General features: G+C 40.6%; 1 protein-coding gene across 2 annotated transcripts in view; it reads left to right on the forward strand.

The window, feature by feature from the left end:
- Positions 1–22,712, forward strand: part of SCAI (suppressor of cancer cell invasion) — a 1,468,821-nt gene that overhangs the window by 568,978 nt on the left and 877,131 nt on the right. For both annotated transcript variants that reach the window (XM_073600351.1, XM_073600352.1), the window contains exons 6-7: positions 15,917–16,013; positions 21,237–21,335. In XM_073600351.1, coding sequence (XP_073456452.1) covers positions 15,917–16,013; positions 21,237–21,335 — 196 coding nt within the window. The remainder of the gene's footprint in view (positions 1–15,916; positions 16,014–21,236; positions 21,336–22,712) is intronic.

Consider the following 22,712-nt stretch of genomic DNA (forward strand, 5'->3'; position numbering starts at 1 on the left):
CGCCATACAGGTCAAAAAAGCTTGATGACCAACAGGTCTGGGCAGTATGTCTGGTCAGATGTCATCACCACACGTCAGAAAGGAATATCAGCACGGCTTCCACATCCATAGACACTCCAACATAAGCCAAACGGATAGTTCGTATTTCATGCGAGGAGTAGAAATACTCACATAGCGTGATAACGTTTAAACTTGGATTTATTAAAATAATTAAAAACAAACTCACATTTTCAGAAGATAGGAAACAGCATAAAAATCATATAGCGGCAGTCCTGAGGGGTCCACCCGACATGTTTCAACTACAAAGTCGTCATCTGGGGTGTTTTCAGACTTCCGAAAAGGAGCATCTTTGTTGCCCCTCTGAGGAGTAATCCAGAAAGATGAAAATTTTGATGTTTTCATAATAGAGGTCTGGTTTTGTCACAAGGGCCACGTACCTGATGTGAGACCGAAGTGATGAGGGGGCCTCCCTTGCACCTTGGGTCCTTAAAGCCTCTGGAGATGGAGACAGAGACTTGGTGGACACCGAGTGGCGAGGGTGCCAGGGGTGCGGAGCACCGTGCAAGCCTTAGTCTGAGATCCCAGCCGAGGTCAAGTCCAGTTGGGCAGCGAAGCATAAAAGGGTTAATCCTAAGAAGGATGGTCAAGATCCAAGCCGGGGTCGGTTCCAATCTGGCAGCTGAGTACAAAAGGGGCAAAGAAGTAGAATGGTTAAGGTACAAATCCGAGGTCAATGGCAAGCAAAAATCAAGAGTAGTCAAATAGGTTTCCAAGTGACAACAGGTTCAGACAGATCACACACTAGCACAGGAACAAGGGGACTGAAGATAATCCAGCAATTTGGCAGTGTCTGGGCTGGGCTTATATAGAGAAGTTTGAGGTCACTAAGTGTGCGCCTCCTGGGGATTTTCCCACCTTTTTCCATCAGGTTGATGTCCTTTCCTGTGCGCCTCCTGGATATTTTCCCGCCTTTTTCCATCAGGTTGAGGTCGCTTCCTGTGCACGTCCTGGGCATTTTCCTGCCCTTTTCCAGCAAGTGTTCTGTGCAAGTATGGGTTGGCACCTTGAGGGGTCTTTGGCGTATGCTCAGTTGGCACGGATTTCCTTTTGCGGCAACGCGCCATTGGTGCATGCGTAGTAAGCCCTGGACTCTTACAGGTTTGTTCCTGGTAGCTGCAAGGACCATGTCTCAGTCCCTATTAAGCTACTGAAGGAGAAACAGTCACGGCAGTGCTCCCGGTATAGGAGGAATGGGGGGACACTGTGCATCTGCTCTACCACGAACATTGGGGGCAGATTTTGTAGGCCCAAGATAAGAAAGAAAGTAAGAAAGGTCTCCACAAATGCAGCAGGGCTGGTGTGTTCCGCCCACTCAGGTAACTCCAGCACTCTGAGGTTGTTACGGCGTAGATCATTTTCATTATCAATAGCTTTTTGTTGAAGAGCCTTGACCATGTGCTCCACTTCGGAGAGTCTCTGCTCTGCCTCTGATAGCTGGTCATGCGAATGAGGCTGATGTCAGTAAAGACATTCTATTTTTGCAGTGAGTCTCCCTGCATGCCATTATATGTTAACAGTGATGCCGGATGTCGGCAGTGGTGGGCCTGGCCGGGTCAGTGTCGGCTGAGAAGGTTTGAGTACTCACCGACATGGTGGATGCAGGAGACTGCGTGTCCAAGATGGCCGCTGCAGCCTGTGTGCAAGAGGAGTGGGGCTCGCCAAGTGACATGTGAAGAGCCAGATGGAGACCGGAGGACCGCAGGATATAGCAGAAGTTGTTCAGTGGAGAAATAATCAGTGTAGGCGCCATTAGGATAAATGAAGGGTGGAGGTCAGTACGGCGCTCTGAAGCCGTTCATCTGTCCTGGTTCACATTCTGGCCATGCCCCCATCCTTTCCCTGTTTCTGCTTTAACCACTAGACCTCCTGAAGGTTTTACCCCCTTTATGACCAGACAATTTTTTGCTATTCAGCACTGTGCTACTTTAACTGGCAATTACATAGTCTTGCAACACTGTACGTACAATGCCTTGAAAAAGTATTTATACCCCTTGAAATTTTTCCACATTTTGTCACGTTACAACCAAAAACGTAAATATATTTTATTGGAATTTTATGTGATAGGCCAACACAAAGTGGAACATAATTGTGAAGTGGAAGGGAAATGATAAATGGTTTTCAACATTTTTTACAAATTTGTGAAAAGTGTGGCGTGCATTTGTATTCAGCCCCTTGAGTTAATACTTTGTAGAACCACCTTTCCCTGAAATTACAGATGCAAGTCTTTTTTGGGGATGTCTCTACCAGATTTGCACATCTAGAGAGTGACGTTTTTGCCCATTTTTCTTTGCAAAATAACTCAAGCTCTGTCAGATTGGATGGAGAGCTTCTGTGAACAGTGATTTAAGTCTTGCCAGAGATTCTCAATTGGATTTAGGTCTGGACTTTGACTGGGCCATTCTAACACATGAAATATGCTTTGATCTAAACCATTCCATTGTAGCTCTGGCTGTATGTTTAGGGTCCTTGTTCTGCTGGAACGTGAACCTCCGCCCCAGTCTCAAGTCTTTTGCAGAATCAACTGACCAGCTTCACTGGCCCTTCTGAAGAAAAGCATCCCCACAACATGATGCTGCCACCACCATGTTTCACAGGGGGATTGTGTGTTCAGGGTGATGTGCAGTGTTGGTTTTCTGCAACACATAGCATTTTGCTATTAGGGCAAAAAGTTCAATTTTGGTCTCATCTGATACCAGAGACCCTTCTTCCAGCTTTTTGGGTCCCCCACATGTCTTTTCACAAGTGGGACTTCTTATGACTTTCTTTCAACAATGTAAAAAAGTAACCCTGCGCTGCCTCTATGCAGCTAGCACGGCAAACAGATACTTGGCTGTGAACAGAAATATTTATAGTGAAGCGCTAAATGTCTAAGTCAAAAATATTTTAACAATGACAACCAGACTGCATAAATGAAAAATGGGATGTAGATCCCTAATTAATGATGTCCAAAATGATTGTGACAACAATATCATGTGTGAGTGCAAAACAAGACATGTGAATGTGTTTCAAAAAGTCCATACATGTGTAGGTACAAAACAAGACCTGTGAATATGTTACAAAAAGTCCATACAAGAAACAATAAAGTCCACTGTGTCAACACAAAAAAGGGGTTGTGAAAAAACATTGAAGATCTTCAAAACATTATGCTCATATCCAAATTGTGAACATAAACTGATATTAATAGTGCAGCAAACTACAAACGATGAAAATGAAGGCTTACTGGATGGTTTGAGCTCAGGGGAACATATGTTCCATGAGTCAAACAAGCTTGTCTTGTCAAACGACAAACGGGGTGAAGACTTGGGGATCCTCTGTAACTAGATCATATATAGAGTCCAGATATTCCTTGAATCTCAATTTCCGTAAGGAGGTAATTCCATGCAAGACGGTGTCAGATTCTCACCAATATGGTGTAGATTTTTGGTGACAGAAAAATAAAAGGAGAAGGCCACATAGCGTGATTCTGTAAGAGCAAACAAAATTTAATGAAGGTATAACACTTACATTTAAAAGGTAGCCTAAGCGCTTTAGTAAAATTGTGGTGGCAGTGGAGTCCTTCCCGACGTGTTTGGTCTCATTAGACGTCGTCTGGGGTGTTTCTCCACTGCAGCCAACCGAATATATAAGGACAGTGACCCCAATTATGAGAGCCAAGCCCACAGTGTGTCTCAGTTCGTTCTGCTGCTAACTTCCGGTTCATCAAAATGGTGGACCGGTGTGCGCTCCACGCCTCGATGTGGAAACGCAACGTGCGTTCCAAGCCTCATGTGAGGGGTATGTGGTGTGTATGTGTGATGCACGCGTTGAGCGACGTCAAACGTCGTATCTCATTGGTCCAATGACAAGTATGCACCCGTATCACACCTCTATCGAGCGTCACAGCGCATTAGCATAATGACAGGCGGGCATGTGTGCCACGCCTCTGTCTTAGTGAACCCAATTTAGTCCAAACCTCGCTATGAGAACAATATTGAATGTAGCGTGGAAAATAAGCAAGTTATCTAAACGACACCCAGCATCACATACAAATATTTATCTTACTACAATATGTGACAAAAAGGACATTCTGATACCATTAGTTAAGGGCAATTTGACACAAAATGTGGCCGAAGGGACACCTAATAAAATTTACACTGAAATAAAAAAATAAAATATAATGTACTGATACAAATGCTCATATCAATTTAATGGAAAGAAGAAGTGTATGGCCACAGTGAAAGGAAAAAAAAAAAGGGGGGGGGCAATGATGTGTAAACCTATGAGATGTCACTGTCAATTTCTTTCAACAATGGCTTTCTTCTTGCCAGTCTTCCATAAAGGCCAGATTTGTGCAGTGCACGACTAATAGTTGTCCTGTGGACAGATTCTCCCACCTGAGCTTTGGATCTCTGCAGATCCTCCAGAGTTACCAGAGTTCGTGCCTCTTGGCTGCTTCTCTGATTAATGCCTTGCTTGCCCCGGCTGTCAGTTTAGGTGGACAGCCATGTCTTGGTAGGTTTGCAGTTATGCCATACTCTTTCCATTTTCCGATGATGGATTCAACAGTGCTCTGTGAGATGTTGAAAGCTTTGATATATTTTTAATAACCTAATCCTGCTTTAACTTCTCCACAACTTTATCCCTGACCTGTCTAGTGTGTTCCTTGGCCTTCATGATGCTGTTCACTAAGGTTCTTTAAAAAACCTCTGAGGGCTTCATATAACAGCTGTATTTATACTGCGATTAAAATACACACAGGTGGACTCCGATTTACTAATTAGGTGACTTCTGAACAGGGTGGATTTGATTTAAATCAAGTAGATTAAAATCATAATTTAAATCACTAGTAAAAACTTGATTTGAATCATAATTTTTAAAGAGCAACTGTCATCTCTGTCCCACAGCAGCTCCTCCTCTGACTTGCTGTTGGTTCACCGACAGTCCCATTCACTTTAATGGGATAGCTGGTGATGCGGGCGTGCTCCAGCAAACATCCGTGACCGCCGGGTCCGGAAGACCTGGTGCATCACGGATCGCATGTAGCGGCCGTTTACCGCGTTATCGCTCTGTCAAATGACAGAGCGATCACTTGTAAACAAACCGGCGTCATGAAATGACGCCGGTTCCTCCCTCCTCTCTCTGTACCAATCTGTACAGTGTGAGGGGAGAGAGGGAGAGGTCGTTTTTAGCAGCGCTGTGGGCTGGATCTTTAGTGCCCACAGAGCTGCTCTGTGCCCATACTGTGCAATACTCTGCAATAATATGCAATACTCTGCAGTACTCTGCAATAATGTGCAATACTCTGCAGTACCCTTCCAATACTCGCCAATACTCACCATTACTCTGCAATAAATTTTAACAGAAACAAAGATTTTTTTTACCAAATTTTCAGTCTTTTTTGATTTATAGCGCAAAAAATAAAAAACCCAGCAGTGATTAAATACCACCAAAAGAAAGCTCTATTTGTGTGAAAAAAAGGACAAAAATTTCATATGGGTACAGTGTTGCATGACTGAGTAATTGTGATTCAAAGTGTGAGAGCACCGAAAGCTGAAAATTCGTCTGGTTAGGAAGGGGGTTTAAGTGCCCAGTTGTCAAGTGGTTAAATGTAAGGACTTATTCTTGCAGGTAGTTAGAATCTTTAATATTTACAAACAAAAGGAAGGTTTCCTACTGGCAAGAAGAAAGCTATTTAGAATAATAATGCTTCATGCACACAAGACGCCAGTGCAAACTCTGCTGAACACATGTTTTTAAAAGCTGAAACCGGTGTTTAGAAATGCCCGTTTTGCCGCGTTTGCGTCTAGAAGCGTCTGCAGAGCAGAGAATGACATTTTGTGACTCAAATTTGGGGCCGCGTATCTTGGGGCCACGTGGTGCTAGGAACCCCAAATTTGGTGTGCTAACACAGTGGCACTATCACTATACCATATCCAAACTTTGGGTTCCTAGCACCAAGTGGCCCCGAGATATGGGGCCCCAAATTCGGGTCGCAAAATGTCAAGCACTTCTGCAGCAGAGAATGACATTTTTCGACCTGACTTTGGGGCCCCTTCGGTGCTAGGAACTCCAAATTTGGATATGGTATAGTGATAGCTCCACTGTAGCACACCATATTTGGGGTTCCTAGCACCAAGTAGCCCCAAGATATGCGGCCCCAAATTCGGGTCGCAAAATGTCATTCTCTGCTGCAGTTTACCATCACATTTCTGTGTTTTCTGGTCCAAAAAATAGGGTTCCTTTAAAAACACTTATAAACGCAAACGCGGCTAAACACGGTACCGGCGTTTAGCCGCGATTGTTGTCTGAAACATGGAAAACGTCTCGTTTTTAGGCAGTTGCGATTAACCTCGTTTTTCCAGAAGCAAAAAAATGGGTTCAGACGCAAAAGTTTTCCACGTTTCAGATGCCAAACGCGGCTAAACGCAGCTAAACGCCGGTACCGTGTTTAGCCGCATTTGCGTTTATAAGTGTTTCTTACAACCCCAATATCTCACGGCCACTTGGTTCTAACACAGTTGGACTAACACTATAACATATCCAAATTTGGGGTTCTTGGCATCAAGTGGCCCCGAGATATGGTGTCCCAAAGTCGGGTCACAAAATGTCATTCTCTGCTGCAGAAAAGTGCTTGACATTTTGTAACCCGACTTTGGGGCCCCATATCTCGGGGCCACTTGGTGCTAGGAACCCCAAATTTTGTGTGCTAACACAGTTGGACTAACGCTATAACATACCCAAACTTAGGGTTCCTAGCACCAAGTGGCCTTGAGATATGGGGCCCCAAAATCGGGTCACAAAATGTCATTCTCTGCTGCAGAAGTGCTTGACATTTTTCCGACCCGAATTTGGGGCCCCATAACTCAGGGCCACTTGGTGCTAGGAACCCCAAATTTGGTGTGCTAACACAGTTGGACTAACGCTATAACATATCCAAATTTGGGGTTCCTAGCACCAAGTGGCCAAGGCCAAGATATGGGGCCCCAAATTCGGGTCACAAAATATAATTCTCTGCTGCAGAAGTGCTTGACATTTTGCGACCCGACTTTGGATATGTTGTAGTGCTAGTTCCACTGTGTAAGCACACCAAATTTGGGGTTCCTAACACCAAGTGGCCCTGAGATACGGGCCCCCAAAGTTGGGTCGCAAAATTTCATACTCTGCTCTGCAGACACTTCTAGACGCAAACGCGGCAAAACGGGCGTTTCTAAACGCCGGTTTCAGCTTTTAAAAACATGTGTTCAGCAGAGTTTGCACCGGCGTCTCGTGTGCATGAGGCCTAACAGCGTCTTGTGTGCACAAGGCCTTAGCTGTCAGGTTAGTAAAACAGCGATATCGGAACCGATTTTAGGTTAATAGGTTAACCACACATAGTTGAACTATTATTTTATTTATTTAAAACAATAACATTATATTACCTGATTTACCCATAGGTAGATGAACTTCCCAATATTCCCAAACTGGGTCTCTTTTACGGCCTACTGCCATTGTGCTCCTCAAGGGAGGAATAAAGCACTTCAAGCTATGTGCAGAAAGATCACAAGCTTTATAAGCTGCTTAGGTTTCACTTTCATTTTTACTGCTTCCTCCTTACACTAAGAGCCTGGTACAGATGCATTTCTCTTCAAACCAGTTTGTAGTGTACATAGATTTGCAAAAAAATGGGAATAAAGAATAGTCCTAAACTTCTTTTATCTCTTGGTTACTGTGAAATTGTGTGAATGCATCAATGTTAACTCGGCTTGCAGAGCTTGGATTCATTGAATGAGTTTACCAAAAATGTAAATATTGCAGAATGTACAGCCTCATGCTACATAACTAAGCTCCATTTCATGCTGAATAAACAAAATTATTAATGTATCATAAATAGAAAACTATCTTTTGATAGATTTTTACTCCAAAAGCATTTTATTAAAATAAATTTGATAAAAAAAATCAGATTTAAAAAAAAAAAAAAACATTGATTTTTATCCACTCTGCTTCTGAAGGCAATTGGTTACACTAGATTTTATATCAGAGTAAAGGGGATGGAATACAAATGTACACTACACTTTTCAGATATTTATTTGTAAAAAAAATGAAAACCATTTATCATTTTCCTTCCACTTTACAATTATGTGCCACTTTGTGTTGGTCTATCACATAAAATCCCAATAAAATACATTTACATTTTTGGTTGAAACATGACAAAATTGGGTATGAATACTTTTTCAAGGCACTGTGTATGAAATGTATGTAATTTATTTTTTATTCTATAAATGAAAAAAGACTGAAAATTTTGAAAAAAAAACCTATTTTCTACTTTGTTTAAAAAAAACATATCCAATAAAAATTATTAAAAATTTAAATTTCTTCATAATTTTAGGCTAAAATGTATTCTGCTCCATGTCTTTGGTAAAAATAAAAAAAAAATTCCAATAAGTTTATATATTAATTGGTTTGTGTGAAAGTTTTGTAGGGAACACAAACTATGGTGTATATACTGAAATTTACATAGATATAGACACAGTACTGTAATGGTGGTGATCAGTGACTATAGTGGGACTGTGATAGTGTGGTGGGCAATTGGCGCTAACAGACACTGGCTCAGAGGGTCACTAACTGACACTGACGTAGCTAGTGACACTGACTGTGATTTGTGATAATACTGTACACTGACACTGTACTAATGACACTGTCTGAGAAGAGGGTTAACATCTAGGGGCAATCAAGGGGTTAACTGTGTGCCTAACAAGTGTAATGTGTACTGCTTTTACTTACTAATCTGGCAGTTTTTTTTCTCCCTGCTTTTCAGTTAGAAGAAATAGCCACATCACTGTTTTTATCTACACAGAGTTCTGTGTGTTTGTAAATACAGAACTCTGTGTGTGAAGGACACAGCCGGTCAGCAGGTTTCAGCCAAAATCATTTGCTAAAATCTATTGCCAAACTTGTGCTATGTCCAATTACAGCATGGAAAACTTGTGCTGTGTCCAATTACAGCATGGAAAATTCTGGATGGACCCTCTGCACACTGCTATACACCCTCTTTTCTGTCAGTCAAAGGATGTGTCGGCAGAGGGCTTGGACATGTGTGTCCCAAACCCAGAAGAATGCAAGTCATGTCTATGTATGTGACTGTACCTGTACCTGCTGCCCCGATTGCAGTATATTTAAGGTATATAAGTATAGTTATAATATTTAGTGGTCGGCAGGTGGTAAATTTTTAACACATTTGTTTTTTTTCAAATTTAATTAAGTTAATTAACTTTGCCAATTTTGTGGGTGATACGGAATATGGAAAGCTTGCTGTATATTCATTACCTCTTTCATTACCTCTACTGTAAATTGGGTTTCTTTGTTACTCTCAGTAGTCTGAGGAACTATATCTACAAGCTACTTCATTCAAAATTTCTTTGCTGTTTTTTCATTTGCTTTTGCCAGCGACGAGTCCAACCTGAGGTCAAGACCCACCAGAGCGTATGCTCATAGGTGGAGCATCTGAATGTAATTTATTTAATAATTATTTTATAAGTCTTTGGAAAGGGAAATCTGGCTTAGGAGAATGCGTTTTGGAAACATGGACAGGGCACCCCCCCTGTGTTTTACATAGCTATACCTCCTAACTGTCCCAGATTCTGCAGGATTTTCCCCCGATTTGCGGTAAGTCCCGGGGTCCCGCAGATCTGGGCTGAAGTCTCAGATCCCAGTGCCAGAACAAGTTCTGACACTGGGCTCCACTCAGTGGGAGTATCCTCACTGCAGCCAGCCTCCTCCTCGGTGTCCTGGCAACCGATGACAGCAGGGGGTGCGAACTGTGGAGAAAAGTACCTCCATGTAGAGCGGCTCTCCCTCCCAGCTCCGCCCCCTCCCGACACCTGGCTTCAAGTTGTTCCTGTAAGTAAGGCAAGAGTGAGTCCGGGACAAGTGGTAGACAAGTTCCCTGGAGGCAGTGGCATTGCTGTAGCAGGTGCAGCCGATCACCCCCTTCTTTCTCCTGCAGCCACACTGTGACAGGGCCACAGCTGTGGGCTGCATGTTCTAGAGGACCTGCATCTCCCTCTGTCAGGACCGGAGCGGCTGTGGTTGTGTGACAGGGAGTGAGGCAGAACCGGCTCTCTGTGATGTCCCCCCTTCTCCAGTCAGCCCTAACAGATGTCAGAGACACAGAGTGGGCTGTGTGTGCATTCTTCTTCCTCACCATTCTATCAGCAGCAGGGGTTGGGATTAATAAAGCAGCAGCAGGACTGATCAACTTGCAGAGGGGGACACTGATTTGCAGGCAATCAGTGTGCAGTAACCTCTAGCAACTGAATGGTGAGTGGTAATGTGCAGTAACCTCTACCAACCGAATGGTGAGCGGTAATGTGCAGTAAGCTCTAGTAACCGAATGATGAGCGGTAATGTGCAGTAACTTCTAGCAACTGAATGGTGAGCGGTAATCTGTAGTAACCTCCAGCAACCAATCAGCAAGCAGTAATGTGTAGTAACCTCCAACACGAATCAATGAGTGGCAATCAGTGAGCAGTAACCTCTAGCAACCAAATGGTGAGCTGTAAAGTGTATTAACCCCTAGTGCACGTCTTGGCACACAGATCAGCGTGCCAGCACCAACAGCATCATTTACAGAAGCTGGCATGGGGTGCACACCCTGATCATGCACTGCCAGCCCGAAACCAGCCTGCCCAGCGTCTTCTATATGGGAAAAAAAATATTTGTATTGCTTTTCAGAGAGCATTTGGTAGGTGATAAAGAGGTGTTGTATCTCCTCTTCACCACCTGCTTTAACCACTTCAACCCCGCATTAGCATGCTGCAACCCTGTGCATTGCATTGTACAGCTATGGGGCACTTGCAGAGCAGTGCAATTCACTTGAATGGGTGACGTTCAACAGAGGGTATAATTCATGCCGCAGCTGTGAAGCAAAGCATTGTGGCTACAGTATGTATACACCCACAGGTGCTGCCTCTGTAGCTAAAGGAGATAGTGGTAGAGGCACACAGGGGATGCCAGATTATCCCCTCTCAGACAGCATAATTTAAGCACACCAAAGCTACACTTGCCACAGGTCAATCTCCCCCCTAAATGTCCCTCATTCTCAACTTAAAAAGTTGGGAGGTATGCATAGCACACGGGAGATATGAAGAACAAAACCTGCTTCATGCAAATGCACTAAATCCAGGTGCCATTTGTTAGCAGTCAATGAGTGCCACCGTTTCTCCTTTAGTGAGCTGACTGACGCCATGTGCCAGTTGTGCTGAAATTGGATAGATACCACTTATTAGCGCTGCTCGTTTTAGATAGCAATACATTGCTATCATAGTCAGATTGTTTTGTGATTTCTATATGGCCCTACAATAATGAGCTATTCCAAAAGCATATCTGCTGTCTGCATAAATGTTTCCTGTAATGCAGGTGCTAGAGGCAGATTTTCCAATGAATAAAGTGTGAGGGATGGGCACTATGCTTGAACAAAGATAACACATGTATCCAACAAATAGACATTGTGCGCTATAGAACTCTATTCACCTGGGCAGCCTGGTCTACATGGGTGTCCATTTATTGGATACTTTTTTTATTAAATTCTATTCAGTTTGTTGTCGAACTCAATGGCAGTCCTTCCTTTAACCTATCTTATACAAATTTTTATTCAAGGTCCTCGATACACTAGTCTACAAGTTTTGGGAAATTATCGACCTCCCAGATAAAATATTCTTACATATTTATCTTCACTTAGAGACTAACGATTATTACCTAACTGTAATTTATTGTTCTTTTATTGCAAGATCTTGGTCAGATCTATGCATCATAGTTACATCTGGTGGATTGTGAAAGTATCATTGCCTAACATTTCCATCAATGTCAGTGGACCCAAACTTTAACTTTTGGCATCAATAAAAAAAAAAAAAAACAGTTATAACGATTGGTGTGGCACCATTCTCATTGCTTTATCACATTTTGCAGAAAAGTTATGGAGCATAATCGCACATCCCCCTCGTAATTTTGAATTATTTTGATGCAAATTTGACCTGGAGCTGTATCTTGGAAGCTAGGCCAATTAATACGCAGGACTTAATGTTCCTTTATTAGTGACCCAATTCTGGTAAAATTTAGCTACTTTCATTTCCAAGGCTTTCTCCTTGTAGACCATTTTTTACGGTTTAAAATAGTGTGTATTTGAATTAGATTTTCATGGACGGTCAATCAACCTGCAGGATCAAATATAGTCTAGATTAATTACTGTAGAGGCTTTGTGGGTGTGAAAATAATAACTCATTACAGGCACAAACGCTCTGGTGGAGGATGAATATTGTTTAAAGAATTAAAGAAGTTCTGTGGTCACAGCATATATTTTCATTTTATAACATCAGCATTGTAATAGGAAAACAAACAATAGTTTTTACTGTCTAATATAAGCTTACTTGAAAAATCTTTCATGAGTTCTGCTGGTCGTCTCTTTCCACAACTCCCTGCATGCAGCTTCTTCTCCACTGTTTACTTTTAATTTTTAAGGACTACATATTCTGTGGTAACTTGCTGCCTGCACAGTGATTCCTGTCATGACTCTTGAAACTCCTCCTCTCAGCACCTGTGTAGTTTTAAAGGCAGGCTGTCTGAATTCTTTTACATAGCAGTGCCTATTTACAGGTCATAGTTAATACAGGTCACCAAATTCAAGGAAGTAAATGTGTGGGGATCTTCACAAAGAAAGTTGCAAAACTCAATCAGATTAATAGGAATAGGCTGGAAATAACTGAAATAAAATGTGGACATTGATATGATTTTTCATTCATATAGATGCTTTAAACTAGCAGCTTAGCTTATTTGTAAATGGGTCTCTGAGCTGCTGCAAGCCATCAGCTGAATGAGAATAGGGATAGCTCAACCAGGGTGATATAGTCCTGCTGGCTAGAGGAAAGTTGGACTCCTTTTTTCTATGAACATATAAAAATATTACATTGTTATATAGAATGAAGTTCAAATTTTGTATGAGATTGTCTCTCACTGCACTGTTATTTATTTCCCTTCTCTTTTCTGTCACTCTTTTGATTCCCCAGTAATTAACTGCCTACATAAAGTTCCCTTGCAGAAGTTGAAGTTTTCATTCATTAAATGACAATAAATTGTACAGCAACTCCAAGATTTTTCTATGTTGGCTATATACGTAGCAATAAACATGACTTCATTCTTTGTTCTTGAGCAATGCACCTTAAGAAAGGATCAGCTAACTTTTTCTTACTAGTTTAACCTATTCATAAACATGTTGTACTCTGATCTGATGTTTGCATATAGCTGTAATTATTAAAGCCTAAGTTTAGTCACACAAAAAAAATCAAGACAAGGAACATTACTTGCAATCAATGTAATTGTGCTGTCAGCTTACGCTTTCTTTGAAATCCTACTCCTCCGATTCACACCTACCCTTGCCACAAGTGCGAAAGGGGTTAATACACCCGAGGGACTTGTCATATGCACTTTCTGCCCCCCTCCTCCACTCATAGAAGCTGTAATATAGCTTGTATCAATGAAAAGCAATGAAAGATGGGCGGATTAATAAAAGGTCTTCCTCCATTCATAGATCATTTTTTTATTCATAGAAGCTATATTACAGCTTCTATAAATGAAAGAGGAAGGCTGAAAGTGTGGGCATAGTCCCTCAGGTCTATTAAAGTGGTTCTAAAGGCAGAAGGTTTTTACCTTAATGCATTCTCTCCCCTTCTAAAAAAAATGACCTTACACCACTGTCTATCCACCACTGTCCCCACCGGCATTCCCGCTCTGCTCTATTCTTGCATTCACAGGCTTTACTTAAAGCAGCAGGTGCCTTTGGCTCTTGCTGTTGTAAGTCGAATCCTGTGAGGTGGGGAGGGGCCAGGCCACACTGTGTGTGTCTGTGGATGCACACAGCCTCGGGAGTGCACCTGCATGAGTGTCCTCATAGCAAGCAGCTTGCTATGGGGGCACTCAGAGAAGAGGAGGAACCAAGATTGTCAGCAGGGGAACCCCATAAGAGGAGCTTTGGGCCCACTTTGTACAATACCATTGCACAGAACAGGTAAGTATAACATGTTTGTTATTTTACTTTAAAGAATAGCATTACAAATCACTTTGACTCCCAGCAATCTTCTGTTGTAGGGGGGAATATTTCAACGAAATGTACCGTGTGTTGATTTTTTTTTTTACCCTAACTTAGGCTTTAAACATCTCTCTTGTTTTTGCTTGTGTATGAATATCTAAGAGGTTACAAATACAAGTCACGTAAGTTGTGTCCTGTAATCTTAGGGGTTGTTTACACTTGCTTCAAAATGTGGCATTGGACATGCTTTTTTAAAGCACTCTGAATGCTGATCAAAGCCCTTTTCACTAAAAGAATGGTTAGCGTACAGTCCTGTTTACAAGTTGTGTTTGCTTTGCTTCGCGTTGCTTCAAAAACTATACCCCAGGTCGCTTTCATGGTGCTTCAAATCACCTTCAAAGCCTTCATAGAAGTCTATGACAAAGCTCATTTACAGCTCCTAAAGCTTAAGAGGCTTTTATTAAGCTTTAGCTTCACTTTGTTTTGGGGGTATTGTAGATATGAGATATCAACACACACAGGGCATCTGCCAAGCTTCAGTAAAACATCACAAAAGCATCAAAAACACATAAAAAAAAGCATGTTAAAGTGGTAGGTGCTTTAATGTGTGTTTGAAGCCGAAGCAAGTGTAAATGAGATATTATAGCAAATACTCATTATGATGATGATGGATTATCATATTAAAGATCCCTCTATGTTTTAAAGGGTCAGCCCAGCCAAAATTGATATTTCCCTTCTGGGTAGCATCTGTTGTGTTTAAATCCCCATGAGCTTTGTATATATATATTTTTTAATTTTAGTGGGTTTCCTAGTCTAGCCACGTTCTGTGGTCAGTTATAGGGCTGTCCCACTCAGACAATCAGATCTTAAATATTTGTTTTATGCTGGATACATATTTTGCAAAAAAGAGGCTTTCTCAGCTGAAACTGTGGTGGGAAAATCTTGCCGATGGCATTCCCAGGTAAATAATTGTGAATTTAATACACATGCTCTACCCACGCAAAAAATATCAGTTTTGGGTAAGTTTACCCCTTCAAAGTAGATCTACCATGAAAGAAATTTTAAGCTGCCACTTGTGGTCATCTTCTGAAAATGCTAGGTATACTTCAGAGTCACTGACCCAGAGCAAGCTTGCAGCATAGGGCATTTAGAGGAATGTTAGAATTGCTCATCTCCATTCTTATTCTAGGTAAGTGACTCATAATACTAAGCGCCAAAACATCAGTGGGACCGTAAAACCACTAGCATTTCCAGAAGGAGAGGTAAGCAATGGAAGACCTAAACATTTTTCCATTGGTTCCTTCCATTGGTTTTCTATAAAGAGATTCTGTCAGCACAGGGTTACCTTATTTGCCGCATACGTGTAAAGGAGGAGGCAATATTGTTTTCTTTCCAGCAGACCATTTGTTGGTACGCTGCCTCTTTTCTTCTCCCTGGCCACTTCAACTATTTGAATACCTGTTTCCCACTTCACAGGCAGTGTTTTTTCCTGCTGGCTCATGTGTTACTAGAGGACATACAAGCAACGGGTATTTGACCCATATGGCATATCAACACAGGCTGCCAGAAATGTAAGAATATTGCCTCTTTTATTACAGGTAGGCATTAAACATACATAGTTAGGTTGAAAAAAGACACAAGTCCATCCAGTTCTACCATAAAAATACAAAGCAAGCCAGTGCTGACAGGGTCATTTTAAGTGCATGCAGTCTTAAAATCAAATACTAGCAGCGTGTTACCAGATGCATGAAATCACATGTTCCTATTGTTAAATGCTAGTAATGAAAGCTTTTTTAGATAACTGCAGTTATTGTCCCTTAGACCTGAGCTGGTTGTGAAGAAATTGCGTTATTATGCCCGCTTCATCGTCGTCTGTCTGTTACTCAATAAAATGGATGTTGTTAAAGACCTAGTCAAGGTAATTGATGGCCTGTGAGTCTCAGTGCTTTATGTATTGCTCCTGTATTGTCAGTCTGATATACTTTATGTTGTCTTGTGATTTGGAAGGTCGAGCACTTTAACTCCCAAACTGTTGTATGTGTTTATCTGTCACTATCCATATTATATTTTAATTACGCAACTGCTTCCTTCCAACTTGATGAGATTTGACACGTTAAACTATGATTAAAGCAGATACAAATATAAAAAACATGAATCGCGCTAATAAATAAACATGGATAATGACCTAAACAAATTAATATTCATACCATAAATTGTGTGATCTGAAGTGACCAAACTAGATTTTGTGTGATACACAAGATCAAATATTGAAAATTATAAATTAAATATAAATACTATAAAATCTCTGTGATCGCTAGTAAAGTGATCTATATTAACCAAACTGGATAAAGGTGGTGCACAAAAAACAAAATTTATAATTTTCAATATTTGATCTTGCATATCACACAAAATCTAGTTTGGTCACTTCAGATCACACAATTTATGGTATGAATATTAATTTGTTTAAGTCATTATCCATGTTTATTTATTAGCGCGATTCATGTTTTTTATATTTGTATTTGTTATATGGGTATCATGTATTTTGAATTGCTGCTTTTCACAGTCATTAGCTTTGGTTTACATTTCTGAGCTAATTACTCACATACACCTTAGCGCAGTTTTTCTTATTTTTTCCCCTATGATTAAAGCGGAGTTCCACGCAAAAATGGAACTTCCGCTTTTCCGCCCCCCCCCCCCCCCCCCCCCCCTATATATATCTTTTTTTTTTTTTTTTTTGTGCATCTTTATCTGTAGAAAATAATATTATGAAAAACAAAAAGTTCAGAGGATGAGCACTACTCTTTCAGTATCATGTAAAAGGGCTATGTTAAAATGTATCTCTAGTTTTTTTATTTTGTTATTTTTTAGCAGTGAAGGCTTAAAACCCCCACTATTTTTTCTGATACAAAGAGTTCACAAAATGGCAGGATAATTTTTTTGTAATGTTTAGGGTCCATTGACTACCTGACTCTGGTGATGACTGAAGATTGGAGAGCACAAGCTGCAGAGTGAAAACTCAAAGAAGGATAATTTAAAATGCCTGTTTTTTTTGTGCTGCATGATATATATTTTCATTTTAGCAGCTGTGCCTGTCACTTTTAAAGCGAACATATGCTGAATCTGAGCACCACAAACCAAAAATGCTATTTAATTTTAATATTCAAAGCAAACTCACCTATCTATCCATGTCTGAATGCTTTATTTTGCTGAGAAGTGACTTTGAAAAACACCCCTAGCATTTCTGGCCATTGCCATCTTAAATAAGGACAGATGATTCATGTAGCATTTACTTACTGGAATCCACCTGCCTTTAGCTCAGGCTTGCAGTAAGGAGGGTGTACTTAGCTGAGAAAAGCTCTCCTCCCCTCCTGAAGACTCCTAGGATGTATGACATTATTTGCCTAGGCCTGGAAACCAGGAAGTACCTAAAGAAATGCAAAAAAAAAGGTTAAAATAGGTAAATATAATATAAATTCCTATCTATTTACTAATGTTAGCAGCGTAGGTATTAAAAATAGTCAGTGTTGATTGAGAGAGTGAAGTTCCTCTTTAACTCCTAACATTTATCCTTGATATGGTAACATGCTAAGAGATTTGAGACACACAAGACAGGATTAGGTCTTATATATTACTCTTTCAAAATACAACCCCTGGAAAAAATTATGGAATCACCAGTCCCTGAGGATGTTCCTTCAGTTGTTTATTGTTGTAGAAGAAAAGCAGATCACAGACATGGCCAAAAACTAAAGGCATTTCAAACGGCAACTTTCTGGCTTTAAGAAACACTAAAAGAAATCAAGAAAAATAATTGTGGTGGCCAGTAACAGTTAGATTTATAGAACAAGCACAGGGAATAAATTATGGAATCACTCAATTCTGAGGAAGAAATTATGGAATCATGAAAAACAAACAAAATAACACTCCAACACATCACTAGTACTTTGTTGCACCACCTCTGGCTTTTATAACTGCTTGCAGTCTCTGAGGCATTGACTTAATGAGTGATAAACAGTACTCTTCATCAATCTGGCTCCAGCCTTCTCTGATTCCTGTTGCCAAATCATCTTTGCAGGTTGGAGCCTTGTCATGGACCATTTTCTTTAACTTCCACCACAGTTTTTCAATTGGATTGAGATCCGGACTGTTTGCAGGCCATGACATTGACCTTATGTGTCTTCAAGGAATTTTTTCACAGTTTTTGCTCTATGGCAAGATGCATTATCATCTTGATAAATGATTTCATCATCCCCAAACATCCTTTCAATAGATGGGATAAGAATAGTGTCCACAATTTCAATGTAAACCTGTGCATTTATTGAAGATTTAATGACAGCCATCTCCCCAGTGCCTTTACCTGACATGCAGCCCCATATCATAATTGACTGTGGAAATTTGCATATTTTCTTCAGACAGTCGTCTGCATAAATCTCATTGGAACGGCACCAAACAAAAGTTCCAGCATCATCACCTTGCCCAATGCAGATTCGAGATTTATCACTGAATATGACTTTCATCCAGTCATCCACAGTCCACGATTGCCTTTCCTTAGCCCATTGTAACCTTGTTTTTTTGTGTTTAGGTGTTGGAGATGGCTTTCTTTTAGCTTTTCTGTATGTAAATCCCATTTCCTTTAGGCGGTTTCTTACAGTTCAGTCACAGATGTTGACTCCAGTTTCCTCCCATTTGTTCCTCATTTGTTTTGTTGTACATTTTCTGTTTTCGAGGCATATTGCTTTAAGTTTTCTGTCTTGACGCTTTGATGTCTTCCTTGGTCTACCAGTATGCTTGCCTTTAACCACCTTCCCATGTTGTTTGTGTTTGGTCCATGTTTTAGACAGCCGACTGTGAACAACCAACATATTGTGCAACACTGCATGATGATTTACCCTCTTTACCTACATACTAACAAGCAGATTTAATCTGATGCAAGTGTTAGTGGTTGTAATGAAAATTTACAGGGTGATTCCATAATATTTTCCTCAGAATTGAGTGATTCCATAATTTATTCCCTGTGCTTGTTCTATAAATCTAACTGTTACTGGCCACCACAATTATTTTTCTTGATTTCTTTTAGTGTTTCTTAAAGCCAGAAAGTTGCCATTTGAAATGCCTTTAGTTTTGGCCATGTCTGTGATCTGCTTTTTTTCTACAACAATAAACAACTGAAGGAACATCCTCAGGGACTGGTGATTCCATAATTTTTGCCAGGGGTTGTACATTAAAACCTTTATTGCTGGAAGAAGTAACTTCTATCCTCTTTCAAAACATTATGTAACAACTACTGCTAAGCAGCCTGATCCTGAATTGGACAATGCCCAAAGCAACCAGAACAGAGGAAGTGCCCTGTCCAGATTGTCAATTTGTATATACGGGACTCCTGCTGTATCTTGTTATTGCTGTGTATTTTCGCTGTATATACTTGTCACTAGAAATATCTTTTGTGGCTAGCAGGACTTTTTTTTTGGACACTTAGCAATAATTTTGTTTGGGTGCTTTCACACTGAGGCGTCGGTGGTAAAGTGCCATTATTTTTAGCGTTGTTTTTGCTGAGTTTTTTGGTCGCTAGCGGGCGCTTTTAACCCCCGCTAGCGGCCGAAAAAAGGGTAAAGACCACCCGCAAAGCGGCGCTGCCAATTCATTTAAAAAATGCTGCTTGCAGGAGTTTTTTTAATGTCCTGCCTTAAAAAAAAATGTCACCTCAGTGTGAAAGCCCTCGGGGAGCCGTTTTTCAGGCGCTTTACAGGTTACTAGTTTTAGCCCAAAAGCGCCTAAAAAATCCCTCAGTGTGAAAAGGGGTCTTTGTGATTTAACAGACCAAGTTGTAATAATAATTTTGCAGCAAAGTGTTCATACCAGTTTAAGTTTACAACAGTCAAGTCAGTAAAATGTGCAGGCTGTTGCTGTTCCGCCTTTAGGTATGCACGTCCACTGTTTGCCCACAGTTTAAATGACCCTTATCTAAAGGAAAAACAAAAATGGTAATGTATTGCATCTTACCAGTCCCTAGATGTGGTGACTGCATACATTTGGTTTTTTCAGGCTAAATTGATTTTATATATTCGTTAAAATTGTTGTGTTCTTGCAACTTCCTGTGCACTGAACTGAAATTTCAAATATAATCAGCCTTTCCAGTTCTCTTCTGTGAACTACAAAACACCTACCCTCTATGTAATGGAGAGGATGAAAGCGGGTGATATTTGTAATCCAAATCAGGAGAACAGCTTAGGGTGTGCAATACAGTGGTGAGTGCTGTCACCATAAGAGAGTAGGTTTTGCTGGCAGGGTCATTAGGTGAAAATAAAGGGGAAAAAAGAAAACTATTAGGCCTCATGCACACGGGACGTTATAAAAAATCCAGTAACGTTCACTATAGAAAGCTGTAGCTGTAGAGTGTTTTTCAGCGTTTTTGCACTAGTGGTTTTTGCCATTTTTTAAGCTGTAGCTTTTTTCTTTGCTTTTTTTTTTGCTTTTTTTTTTTTTTAGCAAAACTATGTTTCTATAAAATCTTATGGCTCAAAAACACTGATAAACACTGATTAGTCACGTTTTTCTGCTATTTGTAGCCTTTTTAAGTTGTTTTTAGTTTTTTTTAGGATTAGAGATGTTTAACAGCTGAAAAACTCCTCTCAAAACCCACTAGTTCTGCCAAAAACTGCTGATAACAACCTATGTGTGCATAGATACATAGGATAACATGCTGGGGAGTTTATTGGCTGTAGAAAAAAAACATCTGAAGCCAAAAACAGCAGCTATAAAAACATCCAATGTGCATGAGGCCTTAAAGTCACCACATATTAGGAATGGTCACATGCAATATATGAAATGTTTTTGTGCTTGGTGGACCCATTACAGGGAGTCTCTTTTCTCTCTCTCTTTTTTTTTTTTGTTATAAAAATGATGCTATAATAGGCAGGGCAAAAAGCTATGCCAGCTACCGCTGGAATGTTTCAGTAAAATCTCTGTCACATGGACCAAGCTGGTAGCTTCTTCAGTTTATCAATATCTAAGATTAAGGTGTTATTTGGAATAAACAGACATTTTAAATTGCTGATATCAGACAAGTATCATATTTTATTTTACCTCAAGATATAGAGACTATAGACAACTATTAAACCAGTTATGCTTTTTCTTGCTATCTCAGGAACTTTCTGATGAAATTGAAGATTATACACATCGCTTCAATACAGAAGATCAGTTGGAATGGAATTTGGTTCTCCAGGAGGTTGCTGCTTTTATTGAGGTTCTGTATGCTTGTTCATTTATTTTTGTCCCTAGACTCTATACCCTCTGTATTTGCCTTGATAATTGTGGTTTTTATATATGATTTAGAGGTGTTTTAATGTCAGTTTTTTAAAAGGAACCAAAACATTCTTAATTAAATATGTTTTGGATCATTTTTAAGAACTTAAAGTGGAGTTCCACTGAAAAGTGGAACTTCTGCTTATTCGTCTCCTCCCCCTCCCCGGTGCCACATTTGGCATCTTTCAGGGGGGAGGGGGGAACAGGTACCTGTTTTTGACATGTACTGTTCCCAACTTCCGGGTGATGTGGACGCGACCCGGTCTCCCGGAAGTTGGCCTGCTTCTCCGCCGCTGGACCAAATGGAAAGTGCAAAGCGCTTCGCTCATACACAGTAGGGAACCCACTGTGAAGCCGGGAATGGCAGCGGCTGCACCTGACAGCCGAACTGGAGATTGGCTATGGTGCCGACATTGCGGGCTCCCAGACAGGTAAGTGTCCATATATTTGTAATTTTTCGTTGGGGGGGCTGGACCTCCTCTTTAAAGTGATCTTGAACATGTGAACAAACTTTATTTCTAAAGTACATACGCTAAAGGTGGCCTTGGAGGTACATGTCATACCCTACAAATTTATTTATGTCCACTGTCAACATGGGTTTCAATGCCAGCCAACTGTCCAATAGACAAAACCTCAGACAGTGGCATAACTATAGCCATATTGTGGTGGGAGGGGCCCCAGTTAGGAAGGCTGTATAGGCAAATTAAACGTAGAAAGTCTGTGTGCATGTGAATATAAAACAGATTCAGTACTGTATCTTCAAGTGTTCCAGAGATTGCTGTTGACACTGACCCGCTTTGAAGTCAACAGTCCAGAAGTGCTCATGTAAGACAAACAAAGCAAGTTATCAGTATCGTAGTTAGAATTTAAAGTAACTTGTAAGATGGTTGGAGAGTAATTGTGTTCAGGAGCATTAAAGTTGAACTCCTGGCAAAAAAACTTTTATTTAAAAAAATTCCCCAATAGCAGAAATGATAAAAATTCATCACTGTGCTGTACAGGAGCTAAGCTGTGGGAGGAACATCTTCAGGCTCCATCTTCTACAGGTTGCCTGCAGAAAACTAAAGGAGCGGGAAGAAACAAGACCAATCTCGTTTCTCAAAGAGAGAGAGAAGCAGTGATCGGCCCTTATTAACGAAAGCGCCTACCGAAAGAGGCAACGTTTCACACTGAATTACTGCACAGATCTCGAAACAATACACAAAACACACCAAGATTCAAGAAAGCATACATGGGACTCTTGTATTTAGATAATATTTACTTAAAGTAGTTATAAACCCTTGCATATACCCAGTGAAGTGACTGGCCTCAAGTGATA

The sequence above is a fragment of the Aquarana catesbeiana genome, linkage group LG09 (assembly GCF_042186555.1).
Source record: "Aquarana catesbeiana isolate 2022-GZ linkage group LG09, ASM4218655v1, whole genome shotgun sequence".
NCBI classification, from domain to species: Eukaryota; Metazoa; Chordata; class Amphibia; order Anura; family Ranidae; genus Aquarana; species Aquarana catesbeiana.